The following is a 23,002-nucleotide window of genomic DNA, read 5'->3' as shown; positions in this document are numbered from 1 at the left end:
ACAACATTAATATGAAAGCATTGATACTTGAAAGATCTATTCTCACTGTAATGTTCTATTTATGTTTTCACCAAACAAAGTCTCTATGTGGAATTTGATGCCAAGTCTGGATGAACTGCTAACCAAATTGGTGAAAAGAGGCCGCTAAATCAACAGCAAAGTGGCTGTCCCATGTGATTTTAAATACTTCAAATTCGCAAAGACACTGCGGTTTCTCAACAAATATTATTAAAGTTTCCAATACAAAATTGAAAAATGTAGCTTTTCATCTCATGGAACTTTATAATTCATTCATGACAACGCTATTGCCTTGTCAGTTGTTTAATTTCTCTGTGTGCTATAGCATTTAGAAGACCCTGATTTCCTAAAGCTTTCCTGCTCACAGTTTCACATTTTTCTATTACGTCAACTAGTTTAAAAGGAAGTTTTACGAAAAACTTACATGAAATTTCACGTGAAAGACTTACTGTGACACATGGTGATGGTTCAGTTATCAACATTTTCATTGCAACTGTTGAAATCAATATAGTTGGGTTTTTTGTACATTCGTTAAAAATAAAGCTGCCGACATATTTACACTTTATGCGAAACACAGATACAGACATGTGCAAACCCTCAACACATCGATATTAGTCTGTTCGATTCTTCGGTGTAATATGAAAAGTTTTACATCTAATAAAAATGATTAAAATCTTAAATTGCACAACCAACGTGATCAGTAAATGTCTACAACAGTATATATAGAAGTACATCAAAGAATGCCATAATGAGAGGTCAGAGGTCAGCGGAATAGCGTGTTCCCTTGACAAAGGAGCTGCGAAATGCCCTGAAATGGTACAGCAAAGGCAACAGCACCAATAGCAGATAACCAAGAAAGGAACTTATAAAACTTAAATCGTTCACGTGATAAAGAACCAGAGGTGCCATCAAAGGAAGAAACGGATTAAAGAGGAACGAAACCTCAAAAGCAGTTGAAATTCAGCAGTCATGTGAGTGCACATGATCACGAAGACCCGACAATTCCAGAGTCACTTTACAGAGTCTCGGACACGGGGACAACATTCATGGTAACTAATAATTTGAAAAGATTGTCAAGGCAATGCTTGAATTGATGAAAAGAAAGTAGGTGAGATTTAAGCAGACAGAGTCATTTCAAGGAAGAGTCGCAACAAAGAGAGAAAAAGAAAAGCCATTTCGGAGAAGCGCTAGAACATTCTTCAGAAGACATCGAAGATGTGAGGAATTAACCGAGTGGCGACTAATGAACGCCGAGGATAGCCGAACTCGGAGACGTGATAGAGTTGCTGTGGTCGAGACTAAAGGAAATCTCAGAGGAGAATCTTCGGTCGCAACGTTATTTAAAGACGCCTAACCTCGAATGGGAAATGTTTAACAACAGTTCTGATGGCAGTGGTCAACATCACAGCTGATAGAAATGGTAGCTTTGAATCGAGAATCAGTGTTCATTGAACGATTCAAAATGCGACCACGAAGTCAATACGAAAGTTATGGACATTTTCGGATCTCCTGCAACATGTAAGCAAACATCAACATTGAACAATGATGGACACCAAGATAGTGTGAACTCTTTGAGATGACCGCCTTGCACAGCCGGAATAGTCAAGCCATCTATTAGTGACGAGGTTGAGTACCATAAGGACAGTAATCAAATTTCAATCCTTTGAACACATCAGCGAGAAAACAATTTTTTCTAAACAAAGCAAAATCTATCAAACAACAGAATAAAGAGGGCGTTTTAGAGTCATTAAAGTTCTGGAGAAATCAGTTGAAACGTTGCACACAAAATGGAAGATCTGAGGGATAACTACTGTACCTTCAAATCAGAAATTAATGCACTAACAGTAACTACAACAAACCATTTTTTGAAAATGCTGATGGCCTAAAATCAATCCATGACTTACTCTCTGGTGTATTGTCAAAGATTGCCTCTATTGATAGTAAACTATATATCATCAGTGCCAATGTGACCAAACTGTCAGCAACACAGGAGGCTCTAAAGGAATCAGTTTCGGTATTAAAGACAAAGGCTTAGCAATGTAACATTTCAATAGCTAGCCTCCAGAATTGTAATGATGAAAGAAAAGAAGAAACAAATTACACTCATCCTGCAGTTCAACAAAAATAACTATAGTGTACTGATGGATCAACACCACAACCTCAATCTCCTTCAAAGGTCGAATGATAGACGTCCATCAAAATTACACCTCACCGCAAAACCCATTCAAATGAATCACTTGGGAGGAAACACTACCACAGCATCAGTAGAACCAATGTTCAAGCCTGTACAGACCAGAAGACCATTATTTTTGGTGATTCTGTGGTTAAAAGATTCAGCCGTGTAGACTTAACAAAACAGAAGTAGTTGTAATGAAAGGTGCTATTTTCTGAAATCACTTCTTGTATACAAAACATGTCTAACTTTGTGAAAGAGTGTGACAATGTAAAAGTTCACGCTGGAACAATGATGTGAAGAATTCTCCCTGTATTTCAAGCATTGCTGAGGAGTGTGCCAACACAATCTATGCTATCAGGAATAATTCTAAAGCAAACGTGTTAATAGCAAGTATCTGTCCAGGACTGCCCAGAAAACAAGGTGAGGTTGGTGTCATCAATAACAAGCTTAAACAAGAGGCCAAAGACAATGAGTCAACCTTCATTGACAATGATCCATGTTTTAAGATATCACAATATGTGATCAATTCTTCACTTTATTCCGATTAAGTTCAATTGAACAATGACGGATTAGCAAGGCTTGTAAACAATTTCCATAGCTATGTGCCTGCCATTACGAATGGGATGATCAGCAGAAGATGAAACAATGCAAAGTCCACCAAAGATGAACACGGGTAGTGATAGACAACACCCTTATGTAAAATTTAAGCCAAGCAACTATGCCAACCAGTATCGCAGGCCAACTCTTTTGAATAGATAATTTCAGGGTTGCTACAACTGCAGAGAACCCAGTCTTTATGTGCGTACTTGCCGCCATGAAAGGAAACTCTCCTGCCACAACTGTCGCAAGGTTGGTCACAAAGCTAAGTTATATGTATGCAGCGTTCCATGTAGGATGATGGCCAAGAAGAGTGTGCCGCTAGTAGTTTTAACTTTACTGACGAAAACATTCAATGTTGGAAATTTAGTTCCGTCTGTGACATCATACATAAAGAGAGTAAAACTTTTACACGATACAGAAAACAATTATAATGGCATTGAACCTCCTAATTATGGTTCAGAACAGAAATACAATTGTTGGAAAAAAAATTTGTTTGAAAAATAACACCCCTTTAATGCAGGTAAAACCATAAAAATTGGTTTAATAACATTTGAGGTCTTAAATCAAAGAAACAGGAGCTGTCAATTCTTTTGCACAAAGAAAATATCAGCATCTTGGCTTATGTGAAACATTTACGAAGGAAAATAGTATGATAGCCATATCGATTACAATTTTCTACAGAAACGACGTGCCACAAAAAGAGGTTGGTTTGGGCATTTTCCTTCATACTAAAATCAGTTATTATAATTGATGATCAGTGTCGTGATTCTCATAACGATGACTGAGAGAGATTATGGGTAAAAATGAATTTTAATGAGACCAGTGAGTTTATATGCCTGTGTGTTATATATTTCCCAGTTGATGGTAGGAATAAGACATTAATTGAGGATTTGTATCACCAATTACTAGTGGATGTATTAACTTTAGAAAATCAAGGAATGCAAAATATTAACATCATTGGGATTTTAATGGAAAAATTGGTGAAACGTTAATTGAGATACAGTGAAAAATGATAATAGAAAAATGCTTTTGAATTTCTGTGATGACACTGATCTCAATATAGTCAATACCCTATCCTGTGCACATGGTACATATACATAGTTTAGAAATAACCAACACTCTGTTCTCGATTTTATTATAATCTCTGATAAAGTCAAACGAAAAACTACAAACTTCATTGTGGATGACGACATGAATTATCATCTAGGGAGTGACCATAATGTTCTACTTTTATCTTTAAATTTAGATTAAATCCCATTCAAGAGCCTATTGAGAAAAAGAAAGGTGGAATCTTAATTATGACCCAGACTGGGATCTGTTTAAAGCATCAGTAAGGGATGATTTTGGTGACTGGACTATTGATGAAATGAAAAGAATCCAAATTCACTGTGGAAGATTGAAAAACAATTTAATTGATGTTGCACAGAATTGTATTGGTAAAAGAGTTCTTGGGAAAGGAGGTAAAGGATGGTGGGACAAAGAGATTGAAAATGCCATAACACAGAGGAGAAATGCCTGTAGGAAGTATAGGCATTGGGCAAAAAGCACGAATGATAATAAAAATGACTGCACTGGGAATAAATTCTGGTCCACCTATATTAATAATAACATAAAGCAAGTGATTTAATTAATTAAAAAATGTCAGAATACCAAATTAAAAGAGTCTTGATATAGAAAAAGCCGGAGGAAAATCCTCAAAGTTGTTTTGGAAAAATTTGAAAGGACCCAAAACAACCAGCCAGACAGGTCTGTATTTATGATACTCTAAATGGTAACAGACAATCACTAGTAATAAGCAAAAAAATAGAGATAACATCAGGTATTATTGAAAGGCCCAAAACACCAGCTAGGTAAAATGTACACAGCATTGAGGGTACTGTAGATGACAGAAACATTTTTTGTGATCAATTTTGCATGAGTTGAATTAATAAGAGATTCAGACAAAGATGTTTCACACTGTAATGATGATTGTCCGGTTATTGACACCATTGAAATAACACAAGGTGATGTAGAGCAAGTAATTGCTCAATGAAAGAATGGCAAATCTTGTGGGCCAGATGACATACCTAATGAGTTATTGAAAAAGGATGGCAAAATTTTGGCTCAGTCGTTGACCTACCTTTTAATGCTCTAAAACACTTGAGTAAAATTCCTGATGAATGGAAGCGAGGAACAGTTATACTAATACACAAAAAGGGAGATTTGAAAGATTTGAAAAGCTATCGTGGCATAACTTTAAATTCTTGTGTTCTCATTGAAACAAAATTAAGAGGCTTTATTGAAAAGAACAATGTACTCGGAGAAATCCAGGGAGGTTTTCGGACTAATAGACGTTGTGAGGACAACATTTGTATTTGAAGGGTATAACTGCTCTGAGGAAGTCAATGAATAAGTCAACAAATGTAGCTTTTTCAGACTTTTCAAAAGCGTTCACCGGGTATGGCGTGATGGTTTGAGAGTGATGTTATGGAAAGGAGGTATAAGAGGGAATCTCCGGAAATTTATTGATGACATGTATAAGATGGTGCTTACTAAAGTTAACTTTAATGACATTGAAACATATTATTTGAAACTACTGAAGGAGCAAACCAAGGGTGTGTTCTCTTTGCTTTTTCAATTGCCAAATTTTCAATTTGCAAAAATGCTGAATGATCCAAATCAAGGTGTTCACATTGATAAGCAGTTGATATCAGGTCTGTTTTGGGCTAATGATGTTGCTTTGGTAGCGAATAATCACAAAGATTTACAAACCCTTCTTAACATCGCTAAAAACTTTGTAAAAAATGGAACTTGTACAAGTACTTTGGAAAGAAATTTCATACAAAAGATACAGTTTGGAATTAGGTGATTTAATATTGAAAGAAGCCAATTCATATAGTTATTTAGGCGTGACCATCACAAGATCATTAAAAGACCATGAACATTGTAATATGATTTACAAAAAGGAATGAAACCGACTGCATATGACTCATTTCACTCAATCACTCATAATAGTTTTAATCTTTTTCAATATGGTGTTCTATGGACCGATATTGTTTTGCCATCAATTAGCTATGGAAGCAGTGTATTGTTGTTACAAGTAAGGAAGACATTACGAAATTGAGAAGTTTACAATACAAATTTGGACAATGTCTGTTTGAAGAAAATAAAAATGTTGCAAGCTCTGTAGTTTTAGGTGATCTGGGCCGGATGGATATTCACAATTTGCTTAATAAATCACGTGTAAATAATCTAGATAGGTTACAAAAAATGGACAATGATAGGTGGACCAAAGTAGTCATTATTGCTCTCAATAAATCATATCAAAGTAATGCTAAGTTGGTATGGAATTGGCCAAAGTATGTACATGATATTCTCATTGACAATGGATTAGATCATCTCTATAAATCAGACCCTCCAATGAATGCAAGATGGCTGACTAGTTTCAGAACTAGCAATAACCATAATGTTTTGGTTTCGCTCAAACAAACCATTGAGAATATGAAATCTTTGAAAAAATATTCCTGGGTCAAAAAAGATAATACACGAGAAAATTATGAGAATGACCCTCAAGATCATCATGGTTTTTCTTTATTTTTTAAAAGTAGACCAAAATCTATCGACGTTGAGGGATATTAACTCAACTGGGCAAATTAGGTAATGGAAAATGTAAACTTTGTTGTGAAGAAATAGAAGACACTTACCACTTTCTTTTTACATGTAATCTCTTCACTGATAAGAGAAATTCTTTTACCTGCATTTGAATAAGTTTTTTTTACAGAATGTAGTTACATCACTGTTATAAATAAGTTACACTCTGAGAGCTTGAATTTTAGGTTCAATATTTATTTAGCAAGACCTTGTGGGAGATAAACCACAACTTCGGAGAAAATGTCTCAAAATTGACCAAGACATACATAAAAACTCTCTTGAATATGAGGAATATCCCCTTAAAGACTCAACAATTATTTGTGTTCAAAGATGGATTCTTTTTCCTTTGCGTCTTCTTGTTGTTTTTGTGTGTTTGTTTGGTACTTAATAACACTGCTTTTTCTGCACTTTTTGCTTTTAAACTGTTTCAAGTAATAATAAAAAAAATAAATAAATAAATATTAAAATTTGTTGCTGCAAAGTAATACACTTAATTGTTTGCCAAATAGACTCACATACACTAAAGTGACATTTGCCTTAATTGAACCAAGGCTCTGATTGTACTACTGTGACATTTGGTGCTACACAGTACAACACTATATTAGATGTCAAACAGACTTACATAAACTACTGTTACACCAGACTGAAAGACCAGTATCTCAGGGGCGCTCTCTATACTCCCCCTCCGCGCCCTCGAGTGACGGATTGTTAAGTCTACTGCTACACGTGTCACTGAAATGTAAACTTTTAACACTGTTACATTTGTTGCTACAAAACATTCCACTGACTTACAAGTCAAATTAACTCCAAGTACAACATATGTACAACACTGAATTTAAAATTAAGTAGACTTCAATTCACCGTTACAAGATAAGTCGCTGACATCAAAAGCTTTTGTTGTATTACCGTGACATTTTTGTTGTATACAGTGACCGTGACATTTGCTGCTTAAAGGTACAACAATAAATTGATAGTCAAATAGACTCACATACATTACTATTGCATGTCTGATGGCTAAACTAAGACATTTTTGCTACTAAGCAAAATTATACTGAATTGAAGTCAAATAGACCTTCATACACTGCTGCAGCACTTGTCAATGAAAGGGAACCAGAACTCTGATTACATTTCTGTTACATTTGCAACAAAGCACAGTATTAAATTCGAAGTCAAATAGAATCGCATAAATTACAGGAACCTTTGTCGCTAAAAAGTAAAAGTTTGAACCAGACTTACATTTACTACAAAGCACAACACTGAATTGGAAGTCAAATAGACTCATATACACTACGACAGTACTTGTCATTGAACGGTAACCAGAGCTCTGATTACATTTCAGCTACATTGGTCGCTACAAAGCACTACACTGAATTGGAAAGACAAATAGAATACCATAAACTAATGGAACCTTTGTCTTTAAAAGTAAAAGTTCAAACCAGACTTCAGATGTATTTCTGTTACATTTGTCGATGATTTGTGGCTAAAAATTACAACATTGAATTTGAAATCTAAGACACTCTAATACATCACTTCGACATTTGTCGCTAAAACGGGAAAGATTGATGACAGTTCTTAAGGTATAACAGTTGTTGATACAAGCAAGAAACTGAGTTGGTTGTCGAATAGACTCACATATACTGCTCCAGAATTGCCTCCGAAATGTACAATTTAGAATTAATTTATTCGGTGACCCCTGATTTACAGTCCTGATTTGGCAAGAGAATGTTTGAATGTTCCATGGAGGAAATACAGTGTCTTCATTCAGGGTTCGAACCCACAAAATACTGCATCCAGTCATCTTGTGAAAAGCAACATACAGAACCGCTCGGGCAAATACCCACTCTCAAAAAGAGTGGTTCAATCACCGAGCTAAGTTGTTAATTTTTTTCTGACTGCGACTTCTCCGCACAGTTCGAGCAAGAGTTTGTCTCTACAAAGTGCCTACTACCTAAGGGAAAGGAGGTCAGAATGTTTCTGAAATGTTTGTTTGTGGTTTTTGTTTTGTCGATTTTTATGCCATCTCAAGCAGAAAGTCTTCCATTGTAATTGTGCGGGCAATAGCACACATTATGTTAAGAGCACATATCATATTCTTGTTGTACTCCAATACAAAAATTGTCTAGTGCCCACCACAGTGAGTCTGCTAAATATCTACTTTTTTCTTGACATTAAGTTTTAGTCCAGTCAAGAGATTATGTATCGAGACTGGGCAGTGTGCAAAATGTACTGCGTTGTCAATTCTCATATTTGACATATCATATCAAAGTACTTTGGGAGAATATCGATGAAATGTACTAGCTGCAGAATATTTTTTTCATTAAAATTTCATAAAATAACAATGAACATTAGCGCCCACTTCACAATTTTACGATTGATATGTTGTTTCCAGATCTCATAATGACAGCATTTCTGTTCCTGTCTCCATCCGAGGGCGTGTACTTTGTGTCATCAGTACTTGTCATCTGAATGAACATACTGCCTTAGTACCGCAGGATGATAACTGAAGTCCTCGGCATCTGCAATTCAACTTTTACCATCGTTAGGTCGACATTATCTTTCTTGTCAGCGCTCTGTCTATTATAGGATTCCTGTATCTTGCCTACAAACAAGCGCCTGAGAAACACATGACACTCTAACAGCCAATAAGTAGTCATTTGGTGGGTCACATGACCATGCTCAGATGGCTACATTAAATGGGCAGAAGCTGGAGAAGCTGAATCATACTTTGTGATTGACGTATGGTACAGTGGTTGAAGTGGTACAGTGGTTGAAGTGTTGACTTAAACAGCTAGAATTCTTCAGGTACTCCAAATCAATGTAAAGACCAATTAGAGATAAGTGGTATACGTCATACGGAGCGTGAGAAAGTATGTATGGCTAAATCAAGATATTAGATAATTAAAGATTATGATGATGATCTGACACAAACAAGGCGTACTCATATTGGAAACAATCTTAGATATACTAAACTTTGGAGCAACCCTTGAGGAAGAGGATCCACTAAAGGTACATCATGCCTCAAAGTGAAATACGGAAACTTTGCTCAAACTTTGCTCAAGCAGTCTTTCAACAATTCAATTCGACATTAAATCGGGGTCGCCGCGTTCAAATTTTGGTAACAAAGATGCATATTACCCAATATGAGCCGATATTTGGCATTCGAAATACCGCCATTCCTGTGCTATTCTGTGTTATTGATGTCTCGGACTCACTATCAAAGGATGGTGGGTTCGAGACCCGGTTCAAGACCCGGTAGGTCCAGAGTAATGGACTCACTGTCGGAGGACGGTAAGTTCAAGACTCTAGCACGGTGTTGTGCCCCTGAGCAAGGCACTTTACTCCTCAGTGCTTCACTGGGGGAGTTACTGGATTATGCGTACCTCATCCTGTAATTGGGCTAACGCCTGCTGGATGATGGACTGATAAAAAAAAGGGTAAGCAAAATTCCAAACTTTTACAAATCTAGAGTATGAAAACTCCATAAGGAGCCGTAAAATAAATTCTTGTTTGCCGTCCGCGTGCGGGTAGGTTTTGGCCGAAATCTGAAAAGCAAACACAGATCGTCTGCTCGAAAATACGGCGCATTGTTCCCTTCCTTTGTCCGCAATGACACATTCAGAGTGCCATCACGCAGCAGTTTACTTAAATGTCGCAAAAACGCAGATGTCGTACGATCGTTTCAATACAAATCAGACTACCTATCGTAAAAGGGTACATCAGCCACTGTACGTAAAGTGTACATCTTCACCTCCTGTTGTAGTTGACTAATGTACCGTAAGTACGATCGATCAACCGTTTTAAAAGTTGATTTCCCTCAAAGTTTTCATGTCGGCAGAAGGGCTTGAAATTGTTTCATCTCCATCAAAACAATTCTTGACTGGTTGTGCTTCAAATAAGGAACAGCTTTTCTGTGATTGATCACTATGTTGGATCTGCACCGTGGCTAACAGGTATCGTGAAATGTTTAATGATTCAAATAGTTCGTACGCAGTTGAAGTTATTGCTCTTACTTTGAACATTTTTCTGTTAATAAACCATATGGTCATTTTATAAGTCCGGATTAGAATTCAGTTTTAAAACAGCAATGGCCATTCCGCATTGGCTGTCTTGACAGCCAATATTTTTCATTTTGGTATGCAATAGCACTGATCACTCAACGTCAGTTTCTTTCATTAATTGTCCGCATTGAACGATGATAATAAATTAAACATGCTAATGTTATAATGCATACTAAAAGTCACGCTAATTACGATGAATTTATGGCCCAGACTACAAGATGCAACAACAAAATATTGTCTGAATTTCAGCAGTATCTGATGTCGCGCGTCTGCAGCAATATTTAGTAACAAATAAGACATCGCGATCACCGCTGTTTGAAGAAAGCTAAAATTGTAGTTGATACACAGAATTCAGAATTCAGAATAAATAGCCAAACGTTACAACAGCTATTCAGCAATACCGAACCGTAGTCGCCTGGGACGGTGGATTATTTTTGCCGACGCCAAAAAGTAGCTGCCTCCCTCCCCGATTACACCTTAAGAAACAGGGTGACCCCCTATTCTAAATTTCGAAATATATATATAATTCTAGAATCTCTATCACCATCAGAATGCTTGCGTTTTATTCTCCCGCTCGTTCTGATTTCCTTCACATGACCAGTCCTACCGGTGCTTACACAGATAGATGTCAGTCGATTGTGAAGAGGAACACATATACATGTGCAATTTCGTGAGCTCATTGTAAAAATTATTTTGGTCTGTCTTTCTGTGTGTCTCTCATAGCATGTACGGTCGCATCTCATCTCATGCAATGTGTCTGTTTTGCCCGGGCCTGCTCATATGTATGCCCCCAAACTTGTCTGTATGTCTATCCCACTGTTAATCGATTCTGCCTATCTTTCTGCTTATTTTTCTGCGTACTAGATTTTCTGTACGTCTTTTTATCTGTCTCTTTGCGTGCCTATTTTGTTGCCTGTGCTCACTTGCTAGGCTGACTGTCAGCGTGCATGTGCGACTGCCTTTTCTGTTACATTTCCAACATGTAATATGTTCGTTACCCGAGCCAAGAAATACTTTGTTTCGGCTCCTTTTCCCCCATTATATGCTCGAAATTAAATGATTATGGGCCTTTCCTTGAGGGAAGTATACCGCATCCACTCCTGAACGAGTCAAGGATTATAATTCGGGTTAAATAAAGATTTTGGTATATCCATCACGTATAAAGCATAAATATGAACACTTCAAAAAGGAAAGGGGCCACACGGAAGTATTTACATATTCCCATTCTTTCACATTCTCATCGTGCCAGTAAAAACCTGACTGTAATTTCATGTTTTAAGCCTAGCCAAAAAGATGGGGATATCACAATATGCAAAAACTAAATATGTCTGACATCGTCTTTATGTTAAAGTCACCACTGTACATTCAAAGTACGTCTTTCCCTGAGCTAACACGTAATGACGTCATGCATAAATCATTCCCGTATAATTTCACCCAACAGAATGCAATAAGGGGTACAAGAAATGGTATGTCCATGGGGACATTATCATCAACGTTTATGGCGCTTGTACCTGCCATTGCTGGCGTGGATCCTAAGGGGATAGATGTGAAGGTATTACACCCCTCTAACTATTGTTATTTCAAATTAAGAATAAGTAACCTCATGTAAGGTAATAGAGAGATATGTTTATGTTTATAGCTCGCAACACTTTAAAACCCAAAGCAGGTCATTTATGAGCTTTATCTAGAAGCAAACTGACTAACTTGATAAAAAATTTCAAGCGAAAACAAAGGGCTTACACCATGTATGTACTCAATGTAAACAAGAACTAATCCGGAAAATGGGCACAATGTCATGTTAAAGTTACGTGTACATGACCAAAAACTTTGTCAATGTATTCCAAAAACAAACTTTCAATAAGTCAAACTACATCAGCAACAGTTACTGCTCGTTTGCAACAATATTGGTGGGAAAAGGTTAAAAGATAGCGATAATGTTCCTTTAATTGACAAAATTTCTCGAAGTAATGTAAAATTGTAACATGGCGAGTAATTTATACGTCATATTGCCATTTATGAGCTTTCCATGTTTAATTATTGAAAATAAGTATTAGCATCCGCCATATCCTTGTACATTTCGGAAAGAAATACACAACACGATTCGAACTAATTTTGGATAATTGAATTTTCCAAGGTTCCCTATAGGTGAATGTTGCAATGTTACAAATTACTCATAAAAACAAGTATGTAATGTAAAAAGAATGCAGGTGAGATAAAATTTGCAGATTAAACCGACATTACTTTACCATCAAATTATACCAAATTAGTTCCAATCGTGGTACACGTGTTTTAATTTGATCGATTGAAAGAATACGACTACAATGACGTCATCTCCAAGACCATCCTGTTCTTCGAGACACAGAGATCCGGTCGTCTGCCACCCGATAATAGAATTCCATGGCGAGGAGACTCCGCCTTGAACGACACGGGTTATAATGGTGAAGATTTGACAGGTGGATGGTATGATGGTAAGTAGTCCTGGAAATGTAATTTTTGCACACGGTACTCTTTGGGCAAGGTTTTAGAACACGTGTATAATCATGAAAATTGCTGAAGGATCTTTTCTTACATGTCCCGCCATACCACTGTCAGACTACGTCAGCTACATTGTTATAGAGCAGTACGCGCCTCATTATTGAAAGACTTAAGCTTTTGCTCAAATTTGCCGGCGTCTTGAAACTTTAAATAGAAAGCAACTAGGCAATCCCTACACACGATTTTGAGGTAGAATGCGCCCCGGGGGAAAGACATTCGGACTCTAAAACTTTTACTTTAGTGTTTTGGTCTACCACTGGCTTAAAGAGTACAAATCAGGGGTCACCTTGACTGAAAAATTCAGTTGTGCATGGGTTTCCGCAAACTCCGACCCCACTTGGTTCACTGCCAACACAGTGACGTAAAGTTTGGATATCTGTCCCAAGGCGCATTCTACCATTAAAGGGACAGTTCTTAATCAACTGCCGGTACATGTCAACGTTTCGAAACTGTTCGGATGACATGAATTGTCGCTACAGGTTATGCCGTCAATTTCCCCGATAGTGCATTTAGCAAGTCATACTGTTTACGCCATGTCCTTTGTATCGTCCTGATATCCGCTGCGCCTATAGATTATGATGATCTTAGTGTTTTTCAGAGACTCTACTCCTTTGCACTGTCCTTAGGAGTTTGCCTCCATACAATGATTCGTCTCGGTTTTACGAGATTAGTTGCTTCTGTGCAGTGTCCTGACATATACCCCTGTCAAATGATAATGTTCCAGTATTGCAGCATAATATGAAAGTTTGAATCGCGACCTTCTGTTCCGTTTGCATACCTCGTGTCCATGTTAACTCAATAATGCGTCCATCTCTTTCAGCTGGAGATCACATTAAGGTCACGTTCAAACACACCGCATCGGTATGGAAACTCGCCCTGGCGTTTCTGGAGTTCGGAGACGCCTACAGAGTGGCCGGCCAGGCAGACTACTTGTACGACACGCTGATATGGGGAAACAACTACACCATGAAACTACACACCAAACCCAACGAGTTCTATGTACACGTAGGTCTCTTGGTCTAACATTTCATTGATACGCGGTCGTTCATTCTCCGTACATTTGAACGCAAAATTCTGCTTGTTCATTTCTTTTGTTTGTATACCCAGATAACGATGACGTCAGATTTTGCATGGCGGCCATATTGGAATCGGACGGCAACAAAAGCTTGAAAGTCCTATTCAGAGAGCTAATTAGAATATGAGTAGTTTCAACAAACAAATAAATTCGTGGTGACTACCTTCCCAATATTTATTTGTTATGAAAATCCTGGAAAGATTCAAGAAATTTATTTTCACAGGGCGAACGGCGTTATATTAAACACATGATTTTAAACCCAAACTTAACAGGTGGCTGACCCTAAGCTGGATCACAGTTACTGGGGCAGACCAGAAGACATGACCATGGATCGACCAGCTTACCCTTCAAATGAAACCCATCCTGCCACTGAAGTGGCGGGAAACGGCGTCGCCTCTCTCGCAGCGTCGTACCTGGTCTTCAAAGACGTTAGTGAGTATATGTCGTTTGAAATTGTTGAATTGGAAAACCTCAGGTTTAGGAAACAAGCGATAACTGTTCAGAGAAAATAAATAATTCCTGCGGTGACAAGTCATGTCAAATGTCGCGAATCAAAGGTTTGGAATGCCATCATAACACGGATACGCCTGACGATTTTTCTTTTCAGATAAGCCATACGCAGACGAACTATTACGTCATGCGAGGGAATTGTTCAACTTTGCCGATAAATTTAGGGGTACCTGCCAAGAGAATATACCAGAGTTGGAATTTAAGTAAGTTACCTTTGCATTTAAGGTACTGCGGATCGTATGTACACCAATACAAAATGACATCCATCGATCAATAGGTCAATTCATATCTCCATCTCCCCTTCCATCCAATCATTTATTCAGTCCATTGATAAGCCATTCGATGATACCTACTACCTACCTACCTACCTACCTACCTACCTACCTACCTACCTACCTACCTACATGAAAAGCGTTGATATCACATGGTGAAATAATTAAGAGTTACAACCTGGATTGTCCTTAAAGGCTTTCTTTTGTACTTAACTCTCGGTTAAAAATGGTCCATTTTGTATGAAAAATCGCAGCATGTAAGGTGAGCATGACAAATGAAACTCATTTCATCTGGAAGAAGCATTTTGGACTACTTCGATCATCGTTCTCATATCCCAAATCACTGTATAACTCTATTACACATTGGAAACTTGGACTTTCTTGATGGTCAATAGGGTTAAGAGGTTTTACTGATCTCCCCCCAAAAAGAGCAGTTTAACTTTCCAACAAAGAAATCAAGACCAGGAAATCAAGAATTCTGATTTCGTTCATGTACAGAAGGGTAGGAGGGGACGCTTTTTAGGCTAAACACAGCTAGTTTCGTTAGCTATTTGACTGTATTAATTAAAATGCTAGAATCAGAGTCATTCCCTCTCATTCATCGAGTTCACCTCATTTTCTGAGTTCACCTCGTTCAACGTTTTCGCGACGTTTGCACTCCAGGGGCGGGGCATACGAAGACGAACTCACAAACGCCGCTCTCTGGATGTACCTGGCTACCAACGAGACAAGTTACCTGGACGCCGCTAAAGAATTCTACGACGGTATTAAGCGGAAGAAGACGGACGCACTGTTCACGAGAAACAGATTAACCATCGCCCTTCAGGTGAGTGGCAGGGAGGAGGAGAACTCGATTTTTACCACTCGAGATATTGTGAAATGTGCTGCAAACCAAAAGCGACTTTCAATCGCCTGCACAGTCCGGGAACGTTATTGCACTGTTGAGCGAGCGGTCAGGGCATAAGACTCGTAAGTTCGGGGGTTTTTGCGTGGCGATTTGCCGACAGCCTTAGGTTTTGTTTGGGGAGGGGGGGGGCTGGTGCAGTAGAGAACTTTAGCAGAGGGAAATGGGGCAAGCACTTATCAACCAGAAGGGAGGTTTGAGAGGGAAGACCAGTTACCAGAGGGGAGTATTTTTCAGTCTCTGGAGGGGGGTTGTGAACAACCGCCCCGCTAAACTGCATCAGTTGGAAAAAACCTGTAAGCCGTAATAGTACATACCAACTTCGATACGATTTTCGGAAATAGAGTGGATAACTTTCGGTGGAAACGTGTATTGCAGTCAATATAATAAGTGATATTTCACATCTACATGCAGTTAATGATGTATCTCACCACGAAAGATGAAAAATATTTGAAGCCGTTCGTGGACGGTCTTGCTCGATGGGGTCCAAGTAAGTGTATGTACACGCGGAAGGGCCTTGCGATGTATACTTGGAATCGGCAATGAAAAGAGCAGGTATATTGGCTGTCTTGTCGTAGTTTGACTGTAAAGGACGACAAGTACTGCCACACGGTGACAGCGACGACGACAACGATGATGACAGTGACGGCATTTATAACGACAGCATTTATAACGATGACGATAAAAAACCTCCCAGACAATACGGTGAGAATAAAAACGACGGAAAATTGAACATCTGTATGTCAAAGTATGTAGCAACATTTCGACGAGACATGCACTGAATGGGACAAAAGCTTGTCATTTGCATTTTAGGAAACAAGTAAGAAAAACCTGTGTCTACCTTTGTTGTAAGTGAAACATCGTCAACGAGGGCGATTGTGACGACGACGATGATGATGATGACGACGACGACACCGATGAAGGTGGTAGTATAGCGACGACAGGTCCAGATCACGACATCAGCTTTAGAATTTTCTGTCTTCGTATACCTATTAAATGTATTAATATATTGTGCATTGTAAGCCATGTATTTACGCGTGTTATCTGAGCGTATCCAACAAGCATTTCGCATTGTTACAAAGTGATGATGGTGATACCAGGGTATCACCACCACGGATCTAATATACTCGGCCCTTCAATTTTAGCGGACATCAACTTTATTGCTCTGATTGCGGCCAAACACGGAATTCAAAGCGAAGACAACTTCAACTTTGCCAGGAGTCAAATCCACTACATACTGGGAGACGGCGGTAGAAGCTACCTGACCGGTTTCGGACGATATCCTCCTCTTCGCCCGCACCACAGAGGCGCGTAAGTGCAAACAGATCTGCTTTATTTTGGAGTAAGTGAACAACTTTATATTATTTGTCGAGATCAAAAGCAGAACTGGAAAAATGACATTCACATGCTCGATGGAAAACTTCAGAAAAATGTTAATTTAAAAATCGTCAGAATTTGTGTTGGTCAGTGCTACAACTAGTATATAACTTAGTGTTAGGCCAAAAAAGAAAAAGAAATGTTTCTGGTCAGCGCGCGCGTCACTTGAACACAGCGTGTCACCCTTTTTTTTCTGCTTGTGGCCGGCGGCCGTGGCTGACACCAAACCAAAATGGCTGAAGAGAAAGAGAAAATTCTTTGGGGGGCATGATCAGTGACTGCATGAACAGTATATATGTGACTATATTGATAAAACTATAAAACTGACCCTCCTCCCTCCCTTGAGGGAGGAAAAATAAAAAAAAAATAAAAAATAAAATAAAATGCGCGTCGCCGCACCATTTTTTAAAGAAAGACCTGACCAGAAACATTTCTTTTTTTTGGCCTTAGCCTGATCGCTAAAACATTACTTTCAATTCATAAGCTGATTTATTTAATCCATATGAACATAATTTTCTGCTGTATATCCTGCCCACATGGCGGGTTCGGTAGATCGACAGGCGTCTGTCTATTTGCCAAACCCACCATTCGATAGCGTCTTTCTGTCTGTCTGTGGCTGTTTGTCTGTGGCTGTCTATCTGTCGGTCTGTGGCTGTCCGTCTTTCCGTCTGTGATTGTCTTTCTGTCTGTCTCTGTCTGTCTCAGTCTGTCTGTCTGTCCTCTTTCCTTCTTCTGTCTGTCTGTCTGTCCTGTTTGTCTATCTGCCTGTCTGTATACCCAGGAATAAAATGATTTCTAATGATACTCCGCAAGCCAGGCTGTGTAAAAAAGCAAGCTCACCAGATGACTTACAAAAAGACAAGTTAAACAATCATGCAAATGCAAATGTTTATTCATTTACGGTTCAAAACTCGGCGCAATGCAGCCAATGTATGAACTGTGACAGCCTGCATAACATGGTACAATGTCACCTCATGTGGAACTACCCGTGACGTCACGCTTTTAGGTAGCATTACCCCTTCTCATCCTGAAGTGAGACAGACCTGTTGAAGAAAATATACCCAGTGTCAGACAGTCAATGAATGAAATTCCATAAATTAGTGGCATTTGTGGTTGCTACCTTGTAAGCTTACATTACAATATCCCTGACGACAAAAATTGTCCAAAATGGTGCTGACCAGGCCGTTTGTCTTGTACGAGATGGAATAACGCCAATAAACGAGTAATGAAGTATATCTCTAATAATTTTGAGTCGTTGTCGGCTATGCCATGGCACCGAAGCTTAAGTAATGAGAGGGCGCCTGTCACTGGAGGTATATGAATATATTATAGTCGTGCGCTTTGCAATGGCGTCTTTTCCTATACCCTTGACAATTTCAGCATAAAGTGCCAAAGAAAATCTTGAATACTACTTGATTACTTAATTGCAATTCTTGACTGTATTATGCAAATAGCAAGCCCGCCCTCTGTACCTGCAACCGCCCCTTGGAATGCCGCCACGTTGATACCAGCCTCATTCTGCTCATAATTGCGCCGATGATCGAAATAACACTCCCTTTCGTCCGGTCCGCCTACCAATCCTCCGTACAGCGTCTGTGGACTGGGGTTAGCCGTGTTGCGTTCTTTACCACCACACGGTGCAGGTAAATTGGGACAGGATCTAAGAGATAGGAAAGTTAAAAATAGATTTTAGACATTCAGTGTTTTGGACATCTTACCTCAGTTGCATTAACTCAGTATTGATTTGATAGGTGATTGATTATGATTGATCAATACTTGGAGGTCGATGAATCGCACTAGAGAAAGACGTTTATGCCAGACGAGCGGCAAAGTACGGTCAGAAGGAAAAGAGGGTATACAGACAGGCAGATAGACAAACAGACAGACAGACAGACAGAAGGAAAAGAGGACAGACAGACAGACAGAGACAGACAGAGACAGACAGAAAGACAATCACAGACGGAAAGACGGACAGCCACAGACCGACAGATAGACAGCCACAGACAAACAGCCACAGACAGATAGACACACGCTATCGAATGGTGGGTTTGGCAAATAGACAGACGCCTGTCGATCTACCGAACCCGCCATGTGGGCAGGATATACAGCAGAAAATTATGTTCATATGGATTAAATAAATCAGCTTATGAATTGAAAGTAATGTTTTAGCGATCAGGCTAAGGCCAAAAAAAAAGAAATGTTTCTGGTCAGGTCTTTCTTTAAAAAATGGTGCGGCGACGCGCATTTTATTTTATTTTTTATTTTTTTTAATTTTTCCTCCCTCAAGGGAGGGAGGAGGGTCAGTTTTATAGTTTTATCAATATAGTCACATATATACTGTTCATGCAGTCACTGATCATGCCCCCCAAAGAATTTTCTCTTTCTCTTCAGCCATTTTGGTTTGGTGTCAGCCACGGCCGCCGGCCACAAGCAGAAAAAAAGGGTGACACGCTGTTGTTCAAGTGACGCGCGCGCTGACCAGAAACATTTCTTTTTCTTTTTTTGGCCTAACACTAAGTTATATACTAGTTGTAGCACTGACCAACACAAATTCTGACGATTTTTAAATTAACATTTTTCTGAAGTTTTCCATCGAGCATGTGAATGTCATTTTTCCAGTTCTGCTTTTGATCTCGACAAATAATATAAAGTTGTTCACATACTCCAAAATTAGGCAAATCTGTTAGCACTTACGCGCCCCTGTGATGCGGGCGGAGAGGAGGATATCGTCCGAAACCGGTCAGGTAGCTTCTACCGCCGTCTCCCAGTATGTAGTGGATTTGACTCCTGGCAAAGTTGAAGTTGTCTTCGCTTTGAATTCCGTGTTTGGCCGCAATCAGAGCAATAAAGTTGATGTCCGCTAAAATTGAAGGGCCGAGTATATTAGATCCATGGTAGTGATACCCATGGTATCACCACCATCACTTTGTAACAATGCGAAATGCTTGTTGGATACGCTCAGATAACACGCGTAAATACAATGGCTTACAATGCACAATATATTAATACATTTAATAGGTATACGAAGACAGAAAATTCTAAAGCTGATGTCGTGATCTGGACCTGTCGTCGCTATACTACCACCTTCATCGGTGTCGTCGTCGTCATCATCATCATCGTCGTCGTCACAATCGCCCTCGTTGACGATGTTTCACTTACAACAAAGGTAGACACAGGTTTTTCTTACTTGTTTCCTAAAATGCAAATGACAAGCTTTTGTCCCATTCAGTGCATGTCTCGTCGAAATGTTGCTACATACTTTGACATACAGATGTTCAATTTTCCGTCGTTTTTATTCTCACCGTATTGTCTGGGAGGTTTTTTTATCGTCATCGTTATAAATGCTGTCGTTATAAATGCCGTCACTGTCATCATCGTTGTCGTCGTCGCTGTCACCGTGTGGCAGTACTTGTCGTCCTTTACAGTCAAACTACGACAAGACAGCCAATATACCTGCTCTTTTCATTGGCCGATTCCAAGTATACATCGCAAGGCCCTTCCGCGTGTACATACACTTACTTGGACCCCATTCGAGCAAGACCGTCCACGAACGGCTTCAAATATTTTTCATCTTTCGTGGTGAGATACATCATTAACTGCATGTAGATGTGAAATATCACTTATTATATTGACTGCAATACACGTTTCCACCGAAAGTTATCCACTCTATTTCCGAAAATCGTATCGAAGTTGGTATGTACTATTACGGCTTACAGGTTTTTTCCAACTGATGCAGTTTAGCGGGGCGGTTGTTCACAACCCCCCTCCAGAGACTGAAAAATACTCCCCTCTGGTAACTGGTCTTCCCTCTCAAACCTCCCTTCTGGTTGATAAGTGCTTGCCCCATTTCCCTCTGCTAAAGTTCTCTACTGCACCAGCCCCCCCCCTCCCCAAACAAAACCTAAGGCTGTCGGCAAATCGCCACGCAAAAAACCCCGAACTTACGAGTCTTATGCCCTGACCGCTCGCTCAACAGTGCAATAACGTTCCCGGACTGTGCAGGCGATTGAAAGTCGCTTTTGGTTTGCAGCACATTTCACAATATCGAATGATAAAAATCGAGTTCTCCTCCGCCCTAGCACTCACCTGTAGGGCGATGGTTAATCTGTTTCTCGTGAACAGTGCGTCCGTCTTCTTCCGCTTAATGCCGTCGTAGAATTCTTTAGCGGCATCCAGGTAACTCGTCTCGTTGGTTGCCAGGTACATCCAGAGAGCGGCGTTTGTGAGTTCGTCTTCGTATGCCCCACCCCTGCAGTACAAACGTCGTGAATGCGTTGAACGAGGTGAACTCAGAGAATGAGGTGGACTCGATGAATGTGAGGGAATGACTCTGATTCTAGCATTTTAATCAATTTAGTCAAATAGCTAACGAAACTAGCTGTGTTTAGCCTAAAAAGCGTCCCCTCCTACCCTTCTGTACATGAACGAAATCAGAATTCTTGACTTTCTGATATTTATTTCGTTGTTGGAAAGTTAAACTGCTCTTTTATGGGGGGGGGGGAGAGATCAGTAAAAACTCTTAACCCTATTGACTATCAAGAAAGTCCAAGGTTTCCAATGTGTAATAGAGTTATACAGTGATTTGGGATATGAGAACGATGATCGAAGTAGTCCAAAAATGCTTCTTCCAGATGAAATGAGTTTCATATGTCATGCTCACCTTACATGCTGCGATTTTTCATACAAATGGACCATTTTTAACCGAGAGTTAAGTACAAAAGAAAGCCTTCAAGGACAATCAAGGTTCTTAATTATTTCACCATGTGATATCAAGGCTTTGCATGTAGGTAGGTATGTATGTATGTATATAGGAAAGTAAGTAGGTAGGTAGGTATTATTGGATGGCTTATTAATGGACTGAATGAATAAAGAGATGGATGGAGAGATGGAGAGATTAATTAACCTATCGATCGATGGATGTCATTTTGTGTTGGCATACATACAAGCCGCAAAAACGTTTACCTTAAATGCAAAGGTAACTTACTTAAATTCCAACTCTGGTATATTCTCTTGGCATGTACCCCTAAATTTATCGGCAAAGTTGAACAGTTCCCTCGCATGACGTAGTAGTTCGTCTGCGTATGGTTTATCTGAAAAGAAAAATCGTCAGGCGTATCCGTGTTATGATGGCATTCTAAACCTTTGATTCGCGACATTTGACATCACTTGTCACCGCAGGAATTATTTATTTTCTCTGAACAGTTATCGCTTGTTTCCTAAACCTGAGGTTTTCCAATTCAACAATTTCAAACGACATATACTCACTAACGTCTTTGAAGACCAGGTACGACGCCGCGAGAGAGGCGACGCCGTTTCCCGCCACTTCAGTGGCAGGATGGGTTTCATTTGAAGGGTAAGCTGGTCGATCCATGGTCATGTCTTCTGGTCTGCCCCAGTAACTGTGATCCAGCTTAGGGTCAGCCACCTGTGAAGTTTAAAATCATGTGTTTAATATAACGCCGTTCGCCCTGTGAAAATAAATTTCTTGACCTTTTTCCAGGATTTTCATAACAAATAAATATTGGGAAGGTAGTCACCACGAATTTTATTTGTTTGTTGAAACTACTCATATTCTAATTATATATCTGAATAGGACTTTCAAGTTTTTGTTGTCGTCCGATTCAAATATGGCCGCCATGCAAAATCTGACGTCATCGTTATGTGGGTATACAAACAAAAGAAATGAACAAGCAGAATTTTGCGTTCAAATGTACGGAGAATGAACGACCGCGTATCAATGAAATGTTAGACCAAGAGACCTACGTGTACATAGAACTCGTTGGGTTTGGTGTGTAGTTTCATGGTGTAGTTGTTTCCCCATATCAGCGTGTCGTACAAGTAGTCTGC

General features: G+C 39.3%; 2 protein-coding genes across 2 annotated transcripts in view; both read left to right on the top strand.

Annotated features, from left to right (window-relative positions):
- Positions 1-23,002, top strand: part of LOC139127246 (uncharacterized) — a 128,567-nt gene that overhangs the window by 33,327 nt on the left and 72,238 nt on the right. The window lies entirely within an intron of this gene.
- On the top strand, positions 9,646-17,093 carry LOC139130237 (endoglucanase 4-like). Its single transcript, XM_070695986.1, has 8 exons — positions 9,646-9,712; positions 12,792-12,950; positions 13,838-14,022; positions 14,365-14,524; positions 14,700-14,805; positions 15,538-15,700; positions 16,193-16,268; positions 16,924-17,093. The coding sequence occupies exons 1-8, from the start codon at positions 9,646-9,648 to the stop codon at positions 17,091-17,093; spliced, it is 1,086 nt and encodes a 361-aa protein (XP_070552087.1).

This window comes from Ptychodera flava, chromosome 3 (genome assembly GCF_041260155.1).
Source record: "Ptychodera flava strain L36383 chromosome 3, AS_Pfla_20210202, whole genome shotgun sequence".
Taxonomy (NCBI): Eukaryota; Metazoa; Hemichordata; class Enteropneusta; family Ptychoderidae; genus Ptychodera; species Ptychodera flava.
Note: the sequence above shows the minus strand (reverse complement) of the source record. Positions and strands in the feature narration are given on the sequence as shown.

Excerpts from the sequence above, each read along its gene's own strand:
- LOC139130237 (XM_070695986.1), top strand. The coding sequence starts at position 9,646 with ATGGTGGGTTCGAGACCCGGTTCAAGACCCGGTAGGTCCAGAGTAATG. Across the intron at positions 9,713-12,791 it reads GGACTCACTGTCGGAGGACG|AATACGACTACAATGACGTC; the intron begins GTAAGTTCAAGA and ends ATCGATTGAAAG. Across the intron at positions 12,951-13,837 it reads GACAGGTGGATGGTATGATG|CTGGAGATCACATTAAGGTC; the intron begins GTAAGTAGTCCT and ends CATCTCTTTCAG.